This window comes from Camelus dromedarius, chromosome 8, assembly GCF_036321535.1.
Source record: "Camelus dromedarius isolate mCamDro1 chromosome 8, mCamDro1.pat, whole genome shotgun sequence".
NCBI lineage: Eukaryota > Metazoa > Chordata > Mammalia > Artiodactyla > Camelidae > Camelus > Camelus dromedarius.
The window spans coordinates 75,109,801-75,125,580 of record NC_087443.1 but is presented as its reverse complement, the minus strand read 5'-3'; the positions used below and the strand labels follow the sequence as shown (position 1 = coordinate 75,125,580).

At 36.2% G+C, this 15,780-nt stretch overlaps 1 protein-coding gene across 11 annotated transcripts in view; it reads right to left on the bottom strand.

Moving 5' to 3' along the window:
• Positions 1-875: 875 nt before the first annotated feature.
• PLEKHA1 (pleckstrin homology domain containing A1) overlaps positions 876-15,780 on the bottom strand; it is a 46,125-nt gene continuing 31,220 nt past the window's right edge. For 9 of the 11 annotated variants that reach the window (XM_031461915.2, XM_031461913.2, XM_031461914.2 and 6 more), the window contains 6 exons: positions 12,919-13,062; positions 11,385-11,453; positions 7,981-8,045; positions 7,294-7,357; positions 5,970-6,059; positions 876-3,291 (listed from right to left, as the gene is read on the bottom strand). In XM_031461915.2, coding sequence (XP_031317775.1) covers positions 2,977-3,291; positions 5,970-6,059; positions 7,294-7,357; positions 7,981-8,045; positions 11,385-11,453; positions 12,919-13,062 — 747 coding nt within the window. In that variant the 3' untranslated portion in view covers positions 876-2,976. Of the gene's footprint in view, positions 3,292-4,575; positions 4,647-5,969; positions 6,060-7,293; positions 7,358-7,980; positions 8,046-11,384; positions 11,454-12,918; positions 13,063-15,780 lie in introns of all 11 variants that reach the window. The other 2 variants (XM_064488512.1, XM_064488513.1) reach the window with 2 other exon arrangements.

The following is a 15,780-nucleotide window of genomic DNA, read 5'->3' as shown; positions in this document are numbered from 1 at the left end:
AATAAACAACATATGAATAATCAATTCTGGATCTGCTTAACAGGGAAGTTTACAAATGGAAAATACAATCCCACCTAAGTGTATTTTTCTTTATGTCCTATATGGACTGTCAAACCCTTCCGATGACAAGGAAGATTCTTACCAAATCTGGTACTAAGCTGTTAGTTATGGTCATTCCATTTTTATGCTGCTCATCAACTGTTAGAACTTTTGATAAAGACACAAGCCCTACTTAAACTAGAAAAATGGCTGAGAAAGGGATCTCTTTTGGGGGGAGGAGGGGAGAAGCAATAAAGTGTCAGAACTTTCTCTCTTTTTTTTTAAGATAAAAATATTTAAAATACTTTTCAGGGAAAGAAAATTAAGTTGCACCAGTTAATAAAAATTACCAAGACAGATATCCTTTATCCAATTCCATTATTATTAGATGCTGGACAGAGAGCAGATGTGGACTATTTGTTACTAACAGCAGGTGTGCAAGAAGCAGCCTCTAACACTTGACGAGGCATTTTCATGGGTGCATGTCCACAGCCACGTGGGGACCAGCATGTCCTCTGCACTCAACCTTACTTATGTCATATCCAGTCTAGCCAATAACCAAGCACTGCAAAAGCAGCCCAGATGATTCAAACTATGCTCCGAAGCCAACATAATTCTGCTTTTGAGAACATGTTTTGTAACTAAGCAAAAAAGGCAAGCTCTTTTTTCCAAAAGGACTCATCTTTCCTTGTGCAATTGCATATCAAGCTATGCCTTTCAAAGGTTACCAAATAATTAGCCTGTCCTTAAATATGTAAATTCAATCAACCAAACACATTTTATCCTAGTTCTGTTTACTTCACCCAAGAGCTGAGCCAGAACAAATGAGAAATGAGTTAGAATTAATTTGGGGCAGTTTATTCTCAAATCATTACAGTGTTCAACCAGTTTGACATATAAAGATACCAGACGTAAAAGTAAACTCTGGGAAACACACATGTATTCCCATTCTGAAAGAAGACATGTTATATATACAGAAAAAAATGCAGCAAATATTAAGGTGTTCAAAGTAATTTCTGACAATTCAGATGTGACATATTTACAAGAAAAATGTATAAGTTTTAAAATAATTAAATAATTTTCATAGAATTATAAAAGTACTGAGATAAATATTAGGAGACCCTGACAATCACAAGAACATTTTCTTATGCTATTGAATACAAGTATAGTTCTATCAAAAGTCCCAAAATAGAGCTAATATTTTGCCACTATGAAATATATCAAATTACCAATTCCAAAGTATGTTAGAGTGAACATGCAATGTGGAAGCTGTACCAGAGAAAAACAGCATTAGGCTCATGAATGTCACCAACTGTCCACACAAGACTTCTTAGGTGTGTTCACAAAATAGGAGCTTTCAAAAGAGCCGCTCTAATGGATACATCAGCAGAATAACTACTTATTACTTTTCATTCTCTCATTTTTAAATGTAGCTGCAAAAAAGAAAACAACCTAAATATAACTTTAAAAATACTAGCTTATGGATAAAAAGGTTGAGTGGTGCATTCTTTATGCATTTGGATTTTTAAACGGATGCTCTAAGAATCCGAGGATAACAGTAACCTCTGGACCCCACCACTGCAGTAAGAAACCTCTTTCTCAAACAAGAAATCATCTTAGAAAATGAAAAGGAGAAAGAGTGACATGTATGAATTCAAAACAAAACAGTACTGTAGTATGGCAAAATATCATAAAAATAGCAGCATGTGAATTCAAGACTATTTTCTTAAAGCAAATGCTTAAGACTGAACCGTAAAAACGGTACTTGCTCCAACTGGTCTATTAGTCAACACCTGAAACTAAGGATTTTTTTAGAGAGGTGCTTATATCTGTGATACCCCCGTGATTAAATGTACACTCAAATCTGTGTTTTAAAACATACATATTGCACAGGTAGTAGCGGAAAGCACTCTGGTATCTCTAACACAAAATGGTATCTTATTTAACATATTACCCTATGCTACTGGAAATTAATCTTATTCCAATTACTTAAAACCAATCATGTAGGACTTTTGAGCACATTAATCTCAAAACATTCCTAAACAAGATGAAAAAACACAGGCACTTGAATATAGGTTATTAGTGACAAACAGTAGAAGTCACAGCCGCATCTCAGGAAAGTATGTCTTTACATATAAACTTGAGGTCTTTCACTGATCCAAATACAGAAATAAGAACTATTTACAAAACTTTGATAAGAAAATCAGATCACTCAGAAATTTCATACCAAATAATTTTCACTGAATAAAGCAATGACTGCTGTAGCTCTCCATTCAGCGTTTACAAACCAATGTCTGAGGTACAGGTGCCTGAATTCTAATTTTCCCCTTTTCTCCACCCCAGTACATCCCACAACTCTCACTAACGGTCCAATAATATCCTCTGCGCAAAATTCACCACTCACCTGGAGATCCAGAGCGTCAACAACGGATATCATTTCAAAACTGTCCACACTGTACTACAAATTTAACAGCACCACAGACGTCGTAAGTTCAGAGATCTTTGTCTGACAATAGTTCACTCAGTAATATTAAACAGTAAGAATGTGTAAAGACTGAACATCTGATAGGAAGTCACAGTAGCATTTTTAAAATAACCAAAACGACTAATAAGCATTTTTAATGTTTTAAATGGTGAAACATTTAAATTGTCATTCACTAAGAAAAAAATATCACACATTTTTATCCCCCCAATGAGAACAGACAAAACTTCGACGGTTGATACTGAGACACTTAGGGGTTTTCTTTCTTTTTTTAAAGACGTTACGTTTAGTTTGGCCAGTCCCTAGACTCTTGATTTACCAGCCTATAAATAGAACACCTACAAGGCAGCATAACACATGCACATAAAACTGTTTCCCCGTGACCATCTTTGGCTGGAGCCTCACGAGAGGACACAAGGGTGGACGAGGCGGCCCGGGCTCCACGCGTCTCTGTCTCACACGTCACTGACTGGCAAGCTCGCGTCATCCAGGTCCACGGGGTCACAGTCGTGGTCCTGAGGGCCATTTTTACTTTGAGGTTTTAGCACAGCTGGTTCAGTCACTTTGGAAGCTGGTTCTCCTGGAGAGACAGTCTGGACCTTGAAGTTCCCTGGCTTGACCTTGGCAAGAGATTCGTAAAATCCTCGCTTCTCCACGGTAAAGCTTGAGACCAGAGAGTTGCTGCGAGAGGCTGTGGAATGTGAGGTGGCTGCGGCGGCGCTGGCCGAGCGGAGAGAGGGTCTGGACTCGGAAGGACCGCTGGAATGCTCCTGCAAAGAGGAGTGGTGGTCAGACACACGCAATCATTAACCACAAGGCTAGTAACTCAGTCTGAGACTTTATTCTCTGAAAAACAAACAGAACAAAACACATACACACACAGAGCAGAAGCATGAGCCATGCAGCATTCATGTGCAAGTCCTTTCCCAAAGCAATGCATTTTTAGGAGTGAGTTTAAAGCAATGACAGCCAACAACCATTTCCGCTAAGAAACCCAGTTCTGCCACCAAAGCCAAATCTGCAGCTTTGACACTTTGAAGGCTCCGTCAGCCTAAACCAGAATGCAGTGCTCCAACTGCTACTCAGCTGTGTCTAACAGGGGGCCTGCCAGCTTGATCATTTTATTTAAGGGTACATTCTCAATACACTAGGAATTACCCCACATAATTCTGAAAGATTAAAAATGGAAAATGCAGAATTTAAAAATAAAAGGCCATTATTTCTTTAATAAGCAGAACTCAACATTTTTCAAACGCATTATTTTGTCTGGCAACCTGACAAACTTAGCTTTTGCTTCCCTGAATTTCACTGCAAACAATAATAGCAGAGACTTTTCATTTCTTATTTAATTGCATTTATTTATTTTTGCCTATGCCATCCATTCATAGGCTTAAGATTTTAAAGGTAACAAAGGGTACAAATGTAAGCATTTATTAAAACTGTGGTGAGATAATTTCAGTTGTGAATATTATTTTCGGTATGCTTCTAACTAAATCAAATCTAAAGCTATCCTTAAATATGACCATTCCAAATGCATTGCCATATAGTTCCTAGTATACTGTGTTCATTTATGATGTTAGTGGCTTTGAAAACAAAGAGCTACAAATCACCAGAACACTACAGACTCCTGTTTCATTTGAGATTCAATACGCCATGCAAACTACAGCAATGGGGAGTTTATCCAATGCATATGCATGCATGAGTCTGCACATATTATTACCACAAAGGCGCACTTCAAGTGGTGTAGTATAAAAAATTCCAAAATACATAAAATACAGAAATTGAAATTCTCGTGGTAATTCAGTAAATTAAACTTTAGAAGATAGCTACAACTTTTTCAAAATTAGTTAAGTTCTATTTTTTCATTACTTTTTAAAATATACATATCCAACCTGTCGACTGTAGTGAAATAGTTTGCGTTAGTGTTGACAAAGTCAGTTATGGTAACTGCAGAAGGCAGTGTGGTTAACTCAACTTTCTAGAATCAGCTGTGAGTAGTGAGTTAAGTCCAGGCCCTCTAGTAAGAAGGCACGTTTGCATGAGAGCCCACATACGTGCTGCATTCCCCAGTTCTTGACGTATACCTCTGTATACAAGGATTCGACAGCCTTCTGGCCTGCCGCATCTGGAACACAGTGCAAAGCTAAGATTAGAGTTAACCTATACTGGAGACGAGGAGGAAAAAGAAAGTTCTGCTGACAGTGACAGCTGGAGAGCCCAGTTTGCCCCACCACGAAGCAAGAAACACAGACGCCCTTCTCCAGCTTCTCCTCTTCCCAACAGACACTGTTTTTACAGAGAATCTCATACCTGACTGCTGAAAGGGTCACAGAAAACATGGGCAGTTACAAAATTAACAACTATGAAAATCATTTCTGAGATATTTCAAAAACATTATAGAAGAGTAACTTTTAAAATGAGAAAAATGGATTTGTATTTACTGATCTTCAATTATTTCTAACAAGAAACTATTAAAAGACAGCATTACTGCAATATTAGTGCCAGGAAAGTACTAGAAGTGCAAAATACCTAGCATGGACCGTGAGGCTAGATAATGAAGGCCGTCACGTAGGTAGGAGACCGCCTTCTGCAGGCAGCTGTGCTGCATTTCAAGACTCTTAAAAAGTTTTTCATTCCTCAGTAGAATTTGCATTTTCAGTTCAGAGATCAGTGACAAAGTATTCTAAAGCCAAACCTTATTCCTGTGATGTACACGGTGAACTAAAAAGCAAAGGAGACACTGCTTTGAGAAAGATCCCCAGCGTTCTCCTTACTTCCTCCTCTTGGGGGAAAAAAAGTAAATACATTTTCCTTACCATCTGAGAATGTTTAGCTGTTTCAGTTTTATTATTATAATACTACCACAAAGATAATTAAGATAGAGAAAATCAGCCTTTTAAATTAACCTAGTGAAAAATGAGAAGGAAAACATGAGATGTAAAATACTGACTGAGAACACTAGGCTATATTTAAGGTTTGAGCTGCTCAACTGTCTTATGGAACTATTAAGGCAAAAAACCTAAACTGAAATTATAGGAAATAAAAAGGAAATTGAGTCACTCACAAAACTGTACAGTGCTACAACTGAAGGTGCCTTACATGATTAGGTCAAATACCAAGCTAAGAACTGGTAAGGTTATACCAAACCTGGACCTACTGTCCAGTAAGAACTCTTAAAACAAAACAAGGATACGTTCATTCTTTAGCTGCCCTGCTTGTGCATTTAAGACAATACAATGCACAGAGAGTTATGTATACATAACACTACAGGAAGCATTAAATTAGAAATGCATTATTTTTTTTTGCAAATCCAATTGGTATGAAAGTCAACATGCAGATAAATCTCAAAACAGAAAGAAACCAGAAGGATTAAGGGGAGAGGAAGAAAAATAACTTGACAGGATCAAGGGACCCATGGGAGCATCACCCCAGGGAACAGGAAACATACAGAAGCTGCCGATCTGCCGGGCCCCCGCTGTGCTACAATGGCACCCGAGACCGCTTTAATCCAGCTGTGCATCTCCTCCGGGCTGTCAGCCTAAGGAAGGAAGGAATCGTTCAGTCAGTTTTTGCACAAAATCAGCTCCTACGTCTATAAGTCCAATGTAGTTATTTTAATAATCAATAGTGTCAACAACAAAATCATTCTAAGGCAATGGTCTCCAAAAAACTTTAGAAATCACTTTTTTAAGCCAAGTTTTCCTGGGTAAGTTATGACAGAGACATAAGTTGGGCACTTAACTATTTTAAGATGAAGACACATCAAAAATTGTCAATATGAATAACTCCGGAGACAACACGGAGAGGAAGAAGTCAAAGACCTCATTTTGCTCTACATTCTGCTGCACTGTCTGAATCTTCAGAAAAAATATTTATGTAATTGTGCAGTTTAAAAAAGCCATTTTGACTTCATTTTATATCATTTTTCTAAAAATAATGTCTAACCGTACCCTGAACCCTAAACGAAGTGCTGGTAGGCCTATTCCAAAGCATCATCATCTTCCTTGACAGGAGCACGGCTCCCAACGTGGATTAAACACATTACTATGACTTAAATCCAACTAAACAAGGCCCTCGGAGGGGTGGAGACGTAATTCTAGAATCTAGAAGTTTAAATATTTTAAAGACACAGGTAATATTTTTGAACCAATGATATTAACAAAAACTTTTTAAAAGGGAAAACTCAGAGTAGGCAAAGGCAGAGTATACCTTCATTCACTGCAAATACTTTCATTCACTGCCTTGTTATTTTCTAAATTTTCTGCAATAAGCATATGTTTATTTTTATAAAACAAAAACAAATGTTCTTTTAAAAAACTTCTCAGTAAATCAATGTGGTAAGTAAAAAGTGTATCTAAACTTAACCACAGAATATTTACCTACCGTTAGTGAAAATTTAAGACCTGTTGTCTACTTTTATTATTAGCATTTGAGCCCCCTTTTTTATAAAATTACCAAAAAGTGATGTAACTAAAATTCCAAAATATGTGCAAAATAATCTAAATTGAAAGTACACACTAGTATCTAAGTTAAATAACATTTCCCTTCCTCCAAATAATACTTAGTTCTATTCAACTAACTTACTGCAAAGAATACCCCTATTTGCTGAATATATGACCTACCAATAATCTTACATATAACATTTTAAATTTAAGTTGGCAATTACATTTTTCACATTTTTTGCTTATTTTTATGAGAAACATATTTATTTTACCTCTAAAATTATTAATTTCTTGTTAGGAGGATCAATAATCTCCAAAGAAGTATCTTACCTGCACATAGAAAGTTCGAGACGATGTTACAATTTCAAAGAGGTTGTCCCTCATCATTATGTCACTGTAACAAAAAAAAATTTTTTCCAATTGTACCTAAATTGCAGTTGTTTGACAGTTTTCCTTTCATTTGTTTACTCAGTACCAAATGTGTCAATAAGAAAATAAATTTTAGCGGTAAAATGCTGATTTAACTGAAAAATACCAAATTACTGATTTTCAATTTATTTTTGCATTAAATTTTACATATTTTATATAGGTATACGTATTTTTAGAAAGGTTTATACAACAACTTTAAAATTCAAAGTTTTCAACTGTGAAGAAATCAGCTTGCTCAAACAATGGCACAGGTAAACATGTTTTCTTATAAAAGCTATTCTTCAGCAACCTTGAAATACTAAAATTAATAATACATCAATCTGTCACATATGACAGAAGTTGTTCACATTAAATTTTGTCCTTTCCATTAATAAGCTTAAAAACTGATAATTTTTAGTTTTTAAACAAAAAAAATCTCAATATTTTATTTAATCTGAAGGTTTTCAAAGTTTTAGCATAACCAAACTATAGAGATTTTAGCACTAGCAATAATACAGAAAAATATCACCTTTACGTACAGCAATTAAATTAAGGCACTACTGGGTATTAAAAAGTTGTGTCAGGCACCGAGTCAGAGCTGGCACTTACCTCTGCTTACATTCCTGGACTTTATGAACCTCTTTAAGTGGTATTACACGGAGAGGTTCCTTTTCCTATCAAAAAAAGCAAATAAACAGATACATGACATACATTCTTAAAATCCTTTTACACATTGGTTGTCTTATTTGGAGATCTGTGTAAAAATCATGCTTCTTGGAGCACATCTAAGACATAAATCTACCTTCTTGAATCATCCAGCATCCGAATAGCTCAAATACTACAACCTTACATACACTGTGATTTGAAACAAGGAAACTGGCATATAACCCATAATCACATTATTTACGTCCTTAATGACAGTGTAACTTATTAAAAGCCATCACCCATCGGACTCTTCCCCAGTGAACCGCTATGTACCCAGTAAATGGAGTACTTTTTCTTCTGGAATTTTACTTTCATATAGAAAGTACCAGAGCAGTGAATACCCAGCATCTTTGAGTTAAATGTGTCATTTTAAGAATATTACTTTTATATAAATGCATTATTACAAGAACAATTTATTAGACATCCACTAAGTGCCAAGACATCTGCTAGGTGTTAAATGTGTTATCTCACTTTCCACAACCCTAGAATACATACACTGCTATTTATCTGCAGAAACCGAGGATTAGACATAGTAAGCACCTTACCTAAGGCTATAAAGCTTGATGTGAGATTCAAGTATAAGACATAACTAGTTCCTAACAGCGTAAGATTTACACTAAACGTTTCATGAAATACTACATACTGTGTTTTACTGAATGACATCATGAGCTTAAAACATACCATTATTCTATGTAACACTAAGAAAATAATTAAATCATGGCTGAACACTTTTTAAAAATTTTACAAAACAGCTCATTTTAAATTCTTTTCAGAAAGTAAAGATAGAAAAATAGTACAAAGAATTTCTGTATACCTTGCACCCTGTTTTCCAAGATATTACTATTTTTAATTTGCTAAATCATTGTTTGTGTACATATATGTGAATATGGTGTATGTATATATATTTTCCCTGAAATGTTTGAAGGCAAGTTACAGATATGATACTACTAAATACTTCAGTGTATATTTCCTAAAACAAGCACGTTCTCTTATATAACCACAGTATCATTACTGTGAAAACCCAGAAACTCCACTCATGCAATACTGCTATCTAATCTACAGTACCATATTCAGACGTCATTAACTGCCCCACCAGTATCTTTTTACAGCGAAAGAAAAACTAGGCATTTTCTGACCCTGGGGCAATCTGGGGTCAATCTGGGATCATAACCTTATGTTCAGTCGTCACGTTTCTCAGTCCCCTTTACCGTGGAATAGCTCTTCAGTCTTTCTGTTTCACGACTTTTAGAGTTTTAAAGTGTCCATGCCAGTTATTCTGTAGCATGTACTTAATCTGGGTCTGTCTGATGTTAATCGTGCTTGGATTCAGGTTAGGGTTTGGCAGGAAACCACAGGCGCTGATGTGTTCTTCCGAGCACATCATTCTCAGGGGCACCTGAGAGTACTTTGTCCTATTACTAGTGTGTTAGCTTAAGGTCACATTTGCCCATAACTGTAAAACTGCTCTTTTCCACTTTATCATTGTTAAGTATCTTGTGGAGAGACACCTGGAGCTTGTGTAATACCCAGTTCCCATCATAATTTTGCCCACTAGTTTTATCAAACATGGAGGCTTTTTTGCCTGAAACCACCATTACTATAGTGGCTGTCAAATGGTGATTTTTCTAACCCTATCAATTATCTACATATATTAGCTGGAATTTTACTCTAAGGAAATGTTTTCCTTCTCCATTTATTTATTCATGACTCATTTTGCTCTATGGGTTGTAATTCAACACTATCATTAATTTTGTTGCTCAAACTGTCTTCGTTTTGGGCACTGGGAGCCCCTTCAAGCTGACTTGTGTGTCCTTTCGGCCTGTCCCCATCACCCTCTGAGCCACTTCCGTATTTTCTGTCACAACTAGAAGCTCTAGATGGCCTCCTCTTGCACTTTCCCTGTCCCAGCTCTGAAACGGGCCATTTCTCCAAGGCGCCCTGGGTCCTTTTGTTAGAAATGGCATTCAGAGTTGCTTTTGGGAAAAAGGATTTGCCCATCTCTCCACTCAGCTATGAGGGAAAAAATATTTTTGTTAAGTTTCAGTTTGAGCTTCTTTGACTGATGCTGCATATTTTTAACATGTTTAAGAACCATTTAGATTTCTTTGTAAATGAATTGTCTGTTCGTGTCTTCTGCTCATTTTTCTACCAGATATTTTCCCCTTGATTTTCTCTTTCACTAAACTCTGAACCAACTAGCAAGGAAAACAGAACCGATTTTCCTGAACCATTTCAGAGTGAGTTGCTAACCTGGCCCACACGACTAACCTGAATATTTTAGTGTGTATTTCCTACAAAGATATTTTCTTATATCATCACAATATAACTGTCAAAATCAGGACGGTGCCCCACCAATGTCTTCCATTAAAGCGAAAGAATTCAGTTCAGAATCGCAGACTGCATTCACTTGCCATGTCCTTCCCTTTCCTTCAGTTATTCTCTCCTTGACTCCCACAATCGTGACTCTATTGAAGATTACAGGGGCGCTGTTCTGTAGAATGTTCCCCATTTGGGTGTGTCTAACGCTTCCTCATGCTCAGATTCAGGTTACGCAGCTTTGGCAGGAATTTTCACAGAGTGATGCTGCATTCTTCTCAAGCTAGCCTGTCAGGTGGTAAATGATTTTAATTCATCTGAACACTGATGAAGTTCACTTTAATCATCTGACACACTGATTAAGATGGCAGCTGCCGGGCTTCTTTACTGAAAAGTTACTCTTTCCCTCTTTGTACTTACGTATTTTGTAGGTAGGTTCTTTGAAACTATGTAATCTGTTGCTCCTCATCATCATGCATGTAGCCACTTGTTCATTTATTTATTCATTATATGAATATGGGTTCATGGATTCCTATTTTGTTCAATGGGCAATAATCTATTATCATCATTACTTACTTTGATGCTCAAATTGACCCAAATTTGGTGGGGTAACATTTTCAAGTTGGATCTGAGGTCCTTCTGACATGTCCTTATCATTATGTGAGCACTTCCTTGCTTTCTGATACAAGACATTCCAATCTTATTTTATATTTATTTCTCCCGTCCCGACTCTGGAATCTTATCTTTTCTTCAGGGAGCCTAGGTTTCTTTCCATGGAAAATGGTAGTTTCTTTTTAGTACACAGAGCCAGGGAGTATATTATATGCATACAGATATATATATAAACACATGAGGACATTTACATGTATTCATATATCCATCTCTCTTTACTAGAAGTTCACACCAATACATCCAATCTAACAGAAAACTCTTCCTCTTTTCCATATTCATTATGCCCTTTCTTGACAACATTTATGACATTAGCAACATACCAGTTCAGATTTGAAGTACCCTATTGTGTTCTCATCCAATTGAAAGTATCTTCTCTTCCAGTTTTTCATCTACCAGAGATAAACACAGACATAAGACTTCTGTTTCTAAGAATGTCAAATGTTGATAACCACTTAATCATCCTGATGTGAACCCACAGTCAGAAACAATCAAGCACTGACAAACCTCACTACCCTCCCTCCCTGGAGACACATAAAACTTCATCTCTTTTGCTACTTAGGACTCGAACTCCTAGATCAACTTTGATGGCTGGCTTTCAGCTCTTACTACATGATTTTATAATCTGGCCTTATATTTTTAATGCTCTAAAAGTTGGAGGAAAAAAAAAAAACAAAGGCACTTCCCCATCCTCCCCACCCCCACCCCCCACCAGAGTTCAAGAGCAAGCACAGGAAATGTTATTAAACCACATCAAGTTTCTTTGTCTGTAGAATGCATGAATCCTTCTACAGGTACTTTATAATACTAAGTAACAAAGCAACAAATATTTAATAAAATGAACCTATTTTCTACAAATTTTTTTTGTCAATGAAACATAGTTTTTGTGAAAGCACTTCAATATCTTTAAGGGTTAGTATTTTGGACTTAAGAGTAAAACTAAAAGAAAGGAATTAACCACCCAAGCGAGTCACAGCCTAATGAGAATTCTGGCTTTACTCACAGACTTGCTAGAATGAAAAACCTCCTTCCCTCACCTTCATTTTCCTTAGCCTAAAGAAAGTCAAACAAAAGAACTTTCCTTTGGCTGACGTAAGCTAATTAGAGTTACCAGAAGTGTTGTGAAGTTAAGCAGAACCACCAGTAGACTTTTAAGTATTTCTTTACTCACAGAAATTTTGTAAATATTATTTTCAAACTCTGAAGTTTATTTTCTTACGAAAGTCTATGATTTAGTTTGTTTTGAAAGGTGCTTTGGAACCTTAGAAATTTACCTGCTCTTCCCACAACTCCCCATCATGGATCTGGCTGGGTGCGAGCATCCAGGCTAACCCGTAACAGCTCTTACTAAGGGCCAGGTGCTGTGATAACTGCCCTCTTACTTACATCTTTCAAAGAAAAACTCTGGATGGTAGGTTTTATAATATGATTTTCCTTAAAAAGAAACGAAGAGCCTGAGAGGTTAAGTAAGTAGCCCGAGGTCTCAGCGCCTTCAACTGGGGTCAGCCAAGCACCGTGTCGCGTAAGTGACCCTTCTACACCACGTTCTCTGGCCCTCCCTTTCCTGCCATCTTCCTACTAGAGCTCCCTTTCTCTGACTTTCTGGAATAAACGTAAACTGTTAGGAAAGCTCATTTAAAACTGAAGGTTAGTGCTAATAAGCATTAGCTTACGCAGCTGCCGACAGACCAAGAAAATAACAGCGCTGAGTTCTGAACACAGAACAACCCTGTTCTATCTCCTGACTCCGGGTCAGCATGCTGGGCTTTCACAAAACCAAGTAAACCATCTGTATGTTGGGAGTCGCTAATACACACTCATTTTCCATTATTTCACGTACTTTGTTCAGCTACTCACCACTGCTCCTTGTTTTACACAATATCCAGCTTTGATAACTGCACTGTCTGAGGGTGGTTTAGGAGTAAAGTAAGGAAGATGGCTTTGTGACCGCTTCAAATTATTTCTGTCAATACTTTCACCACATTCATTTACTTCTTCTTTCTAAAATGAAGCAAAATAAAGAAATTATTTTCTTGCTTGTTTAGTTTCAAAGCATTCTTGTAGTTCATGTCATTATCCTAGTAGAAAATCTTAAAATCTTTCTTAGGTCAGTTAGCAACACAGATTTTGAAGAGTTTTCTAATTAATTTGAGATACTTAATCATTAACTTTCAATACCACTGATTAAACCACAGATTTCTCTTTTACAGCAGAAGTCCTGCCACCAGTGCTTTTTGAGTGGGGTTGGATGGGAGGTTTTATTTTTTATTTTGAAATAATTTATAAAGATTCACAGAAAGTTGTTTAAAAAAAATGTACAGGAAGGCCCATGTACCCTTCAACTGGTCTCCCCCCACAGGGAAGCGACAGCACAGTATCAAAGCTGATACCGAAACCTTCCACCAACCTTATTCACGTTTCATCAGTTTTACACGCGTTCCTCTGTCTCTGTTTCTATACTGTTCTGTGCAATTTTATCACCAGATTTGTGTGACCACCACCACAACCAATGTGCAGAAGTGTTCATCACAAGACCCCTTTAGAGCCTGTACTCCCAGTTCCTCAGCAGTCACTGATTTGTTCTCCACCTTTATTATTCTGACATTTAGAGAATTTGATATAAATGGAACCATACAGTAAGTAGGTGACCTTTTGAGACTGGCTTTTTTTAATCAGCATCATTCTCTGAAGATTCATCCAAGTTGGCCTTTGTATTTTCAGAGTGCTTATACTATTTTACATTCCCACCAGCAATATACGGGGGTGATTCAGTTTCTCCTCATCTTTGACAGCATTTGTATTATCACTTATTTTTAGTAGAGTCATTCTGATAGGTACACAGTGATATCTCATTGTGGCCTTAATCTGCATTCCTCTACTGGGTCATGATGGTGAATATCCTTTCTAGCGCTTACTTGCCATTGGCATATCTTTTATTTTTTGGTAAAATTTCTGTTGGTGAGTTCTGCCTAATTTTTAATTGGGTTGTTTGATATTTTTACTGTTGAGTTTTGACAGTTCTTTATATATATATTCCAGATAGAAGGGCTTTGTTGGATATGTGATTTGCAAATATTTTCTACCAGTGTGGGGCTTCTTTTCATCCACTTAACAGGATCTTTCAGGGAACATTTTTAATTTTGATAAGGTCCAAGTTATCAACTTTTCCCCTCTATAGATTGTGCTTTTGATGTCAAGTCCAAAACCTCTTTGCCTTGTCCTAGATACTAAACATTTTTCCTTTGCTCTTTTCTAAAAGTCTCCCAGTTTTATTTTTTTAACATTTAAGTCCAGTGCTTTAAAAAAAAAAAAAAAAGTATACTCAGGTTTTCATGTTCCCCAAAGCATGAGCTTCCTGTTTAGTTACAGCATACCACACATGTGATAATCTATTCTACAAATTAACCAAAGGCGTATTTTCAAGAACTCCTAAATTTCAAGAGAAAAACTAAGTAACTCGAGTCATATTTTAAGGAATTTTCAATCTGTTCTACATTTAGACAGATCAACAGGATTAATTACGTATTTAACTTTGTAAATTAGCACTTAACTCACTGCTAAACAGTTACTGAATAAATTAATCATGCAAATAAGATGTGTTTGTAATTTTCCTGATAATATAGCCTCTAAATGCTTTTATAATGGGTAAATACTACTTTAAATAAACTATATTGCAAAGTGATAAAGCAATAAATTCTTTGGGATCTTTTTAATATGGCACCTGCCATCAACTCTTAGAACCTACTGAATTATCTATGTTAAAATTAAAACACTTAATCTTAATTCTATACAAAATTAAAACAGCCACAGATACAAACTATTACAATATCTTAATACAACTATAGGCAAATTATTACTTTTTAAAAAAAGTAAACACACATACACATATAAACAAAAATCCTAGTTTATTTTTTATTCAATTCTGGTGGAAAATGTAACTTTCCACTAGAGTAGGGAATTTTTGCTCATTAATACAAATATCCTCTGCCTAGCAAAATAAACCACTTAGTAACTAATTAACTAATAAGTTATTTAAGTCCAAAAAGGCACACAGGTAATGAAATGCCCAACACTGGCAATACCAATTAATGACCTTAAAATTCTTAGTTTCTCAACTGCTAGTAATTTGCATTACAAACTCATTCAACTCAATATCAACACAAGAAATATAAGTTCATACAAAAGTTTTAATTTCAACAAGAGTTTTAAAATAAGTTTATATTTTTCATAGTAGCCAAATAAGAATTAACTTAGCAGATCAGTACTTCGGGGATAGAAATGAGTCAAAATTCTAGTCCTCTGTCTAGCTCATCTAGGCCAGGCTGTAGAAAAACAAGTTCAAAAATTTACACATATTAACAAACACTCTGAATTGGCAATTTTCTTTCTAGGAGTTTGTCCTTTAAGAAATAATTATCTATGTCTCTAAAGTTTATGCTATAACAATGTTCATCAAAGCATTTGTAAGATAATAGAAAATGCATCTATAGGTCTCTGCCCACCCCTCCAAACCCGGTTCCTGGCACAGAGCTCCTAAAATCCTCGTAATTTCCTAAGTTGTCAGAGCACTAGGAGCTTCTTTTGTTCTAATATTTAGTGTCTGACACAGAGCTCCTAAATCCCTTGGAATTTCCTGGGTGATAGGACTGTCTTTTGTTCTAATGAGATGACTTGCTGGGCTCCTGGATAAGAGCTATTCACCAAAAAGACCAAGCCACA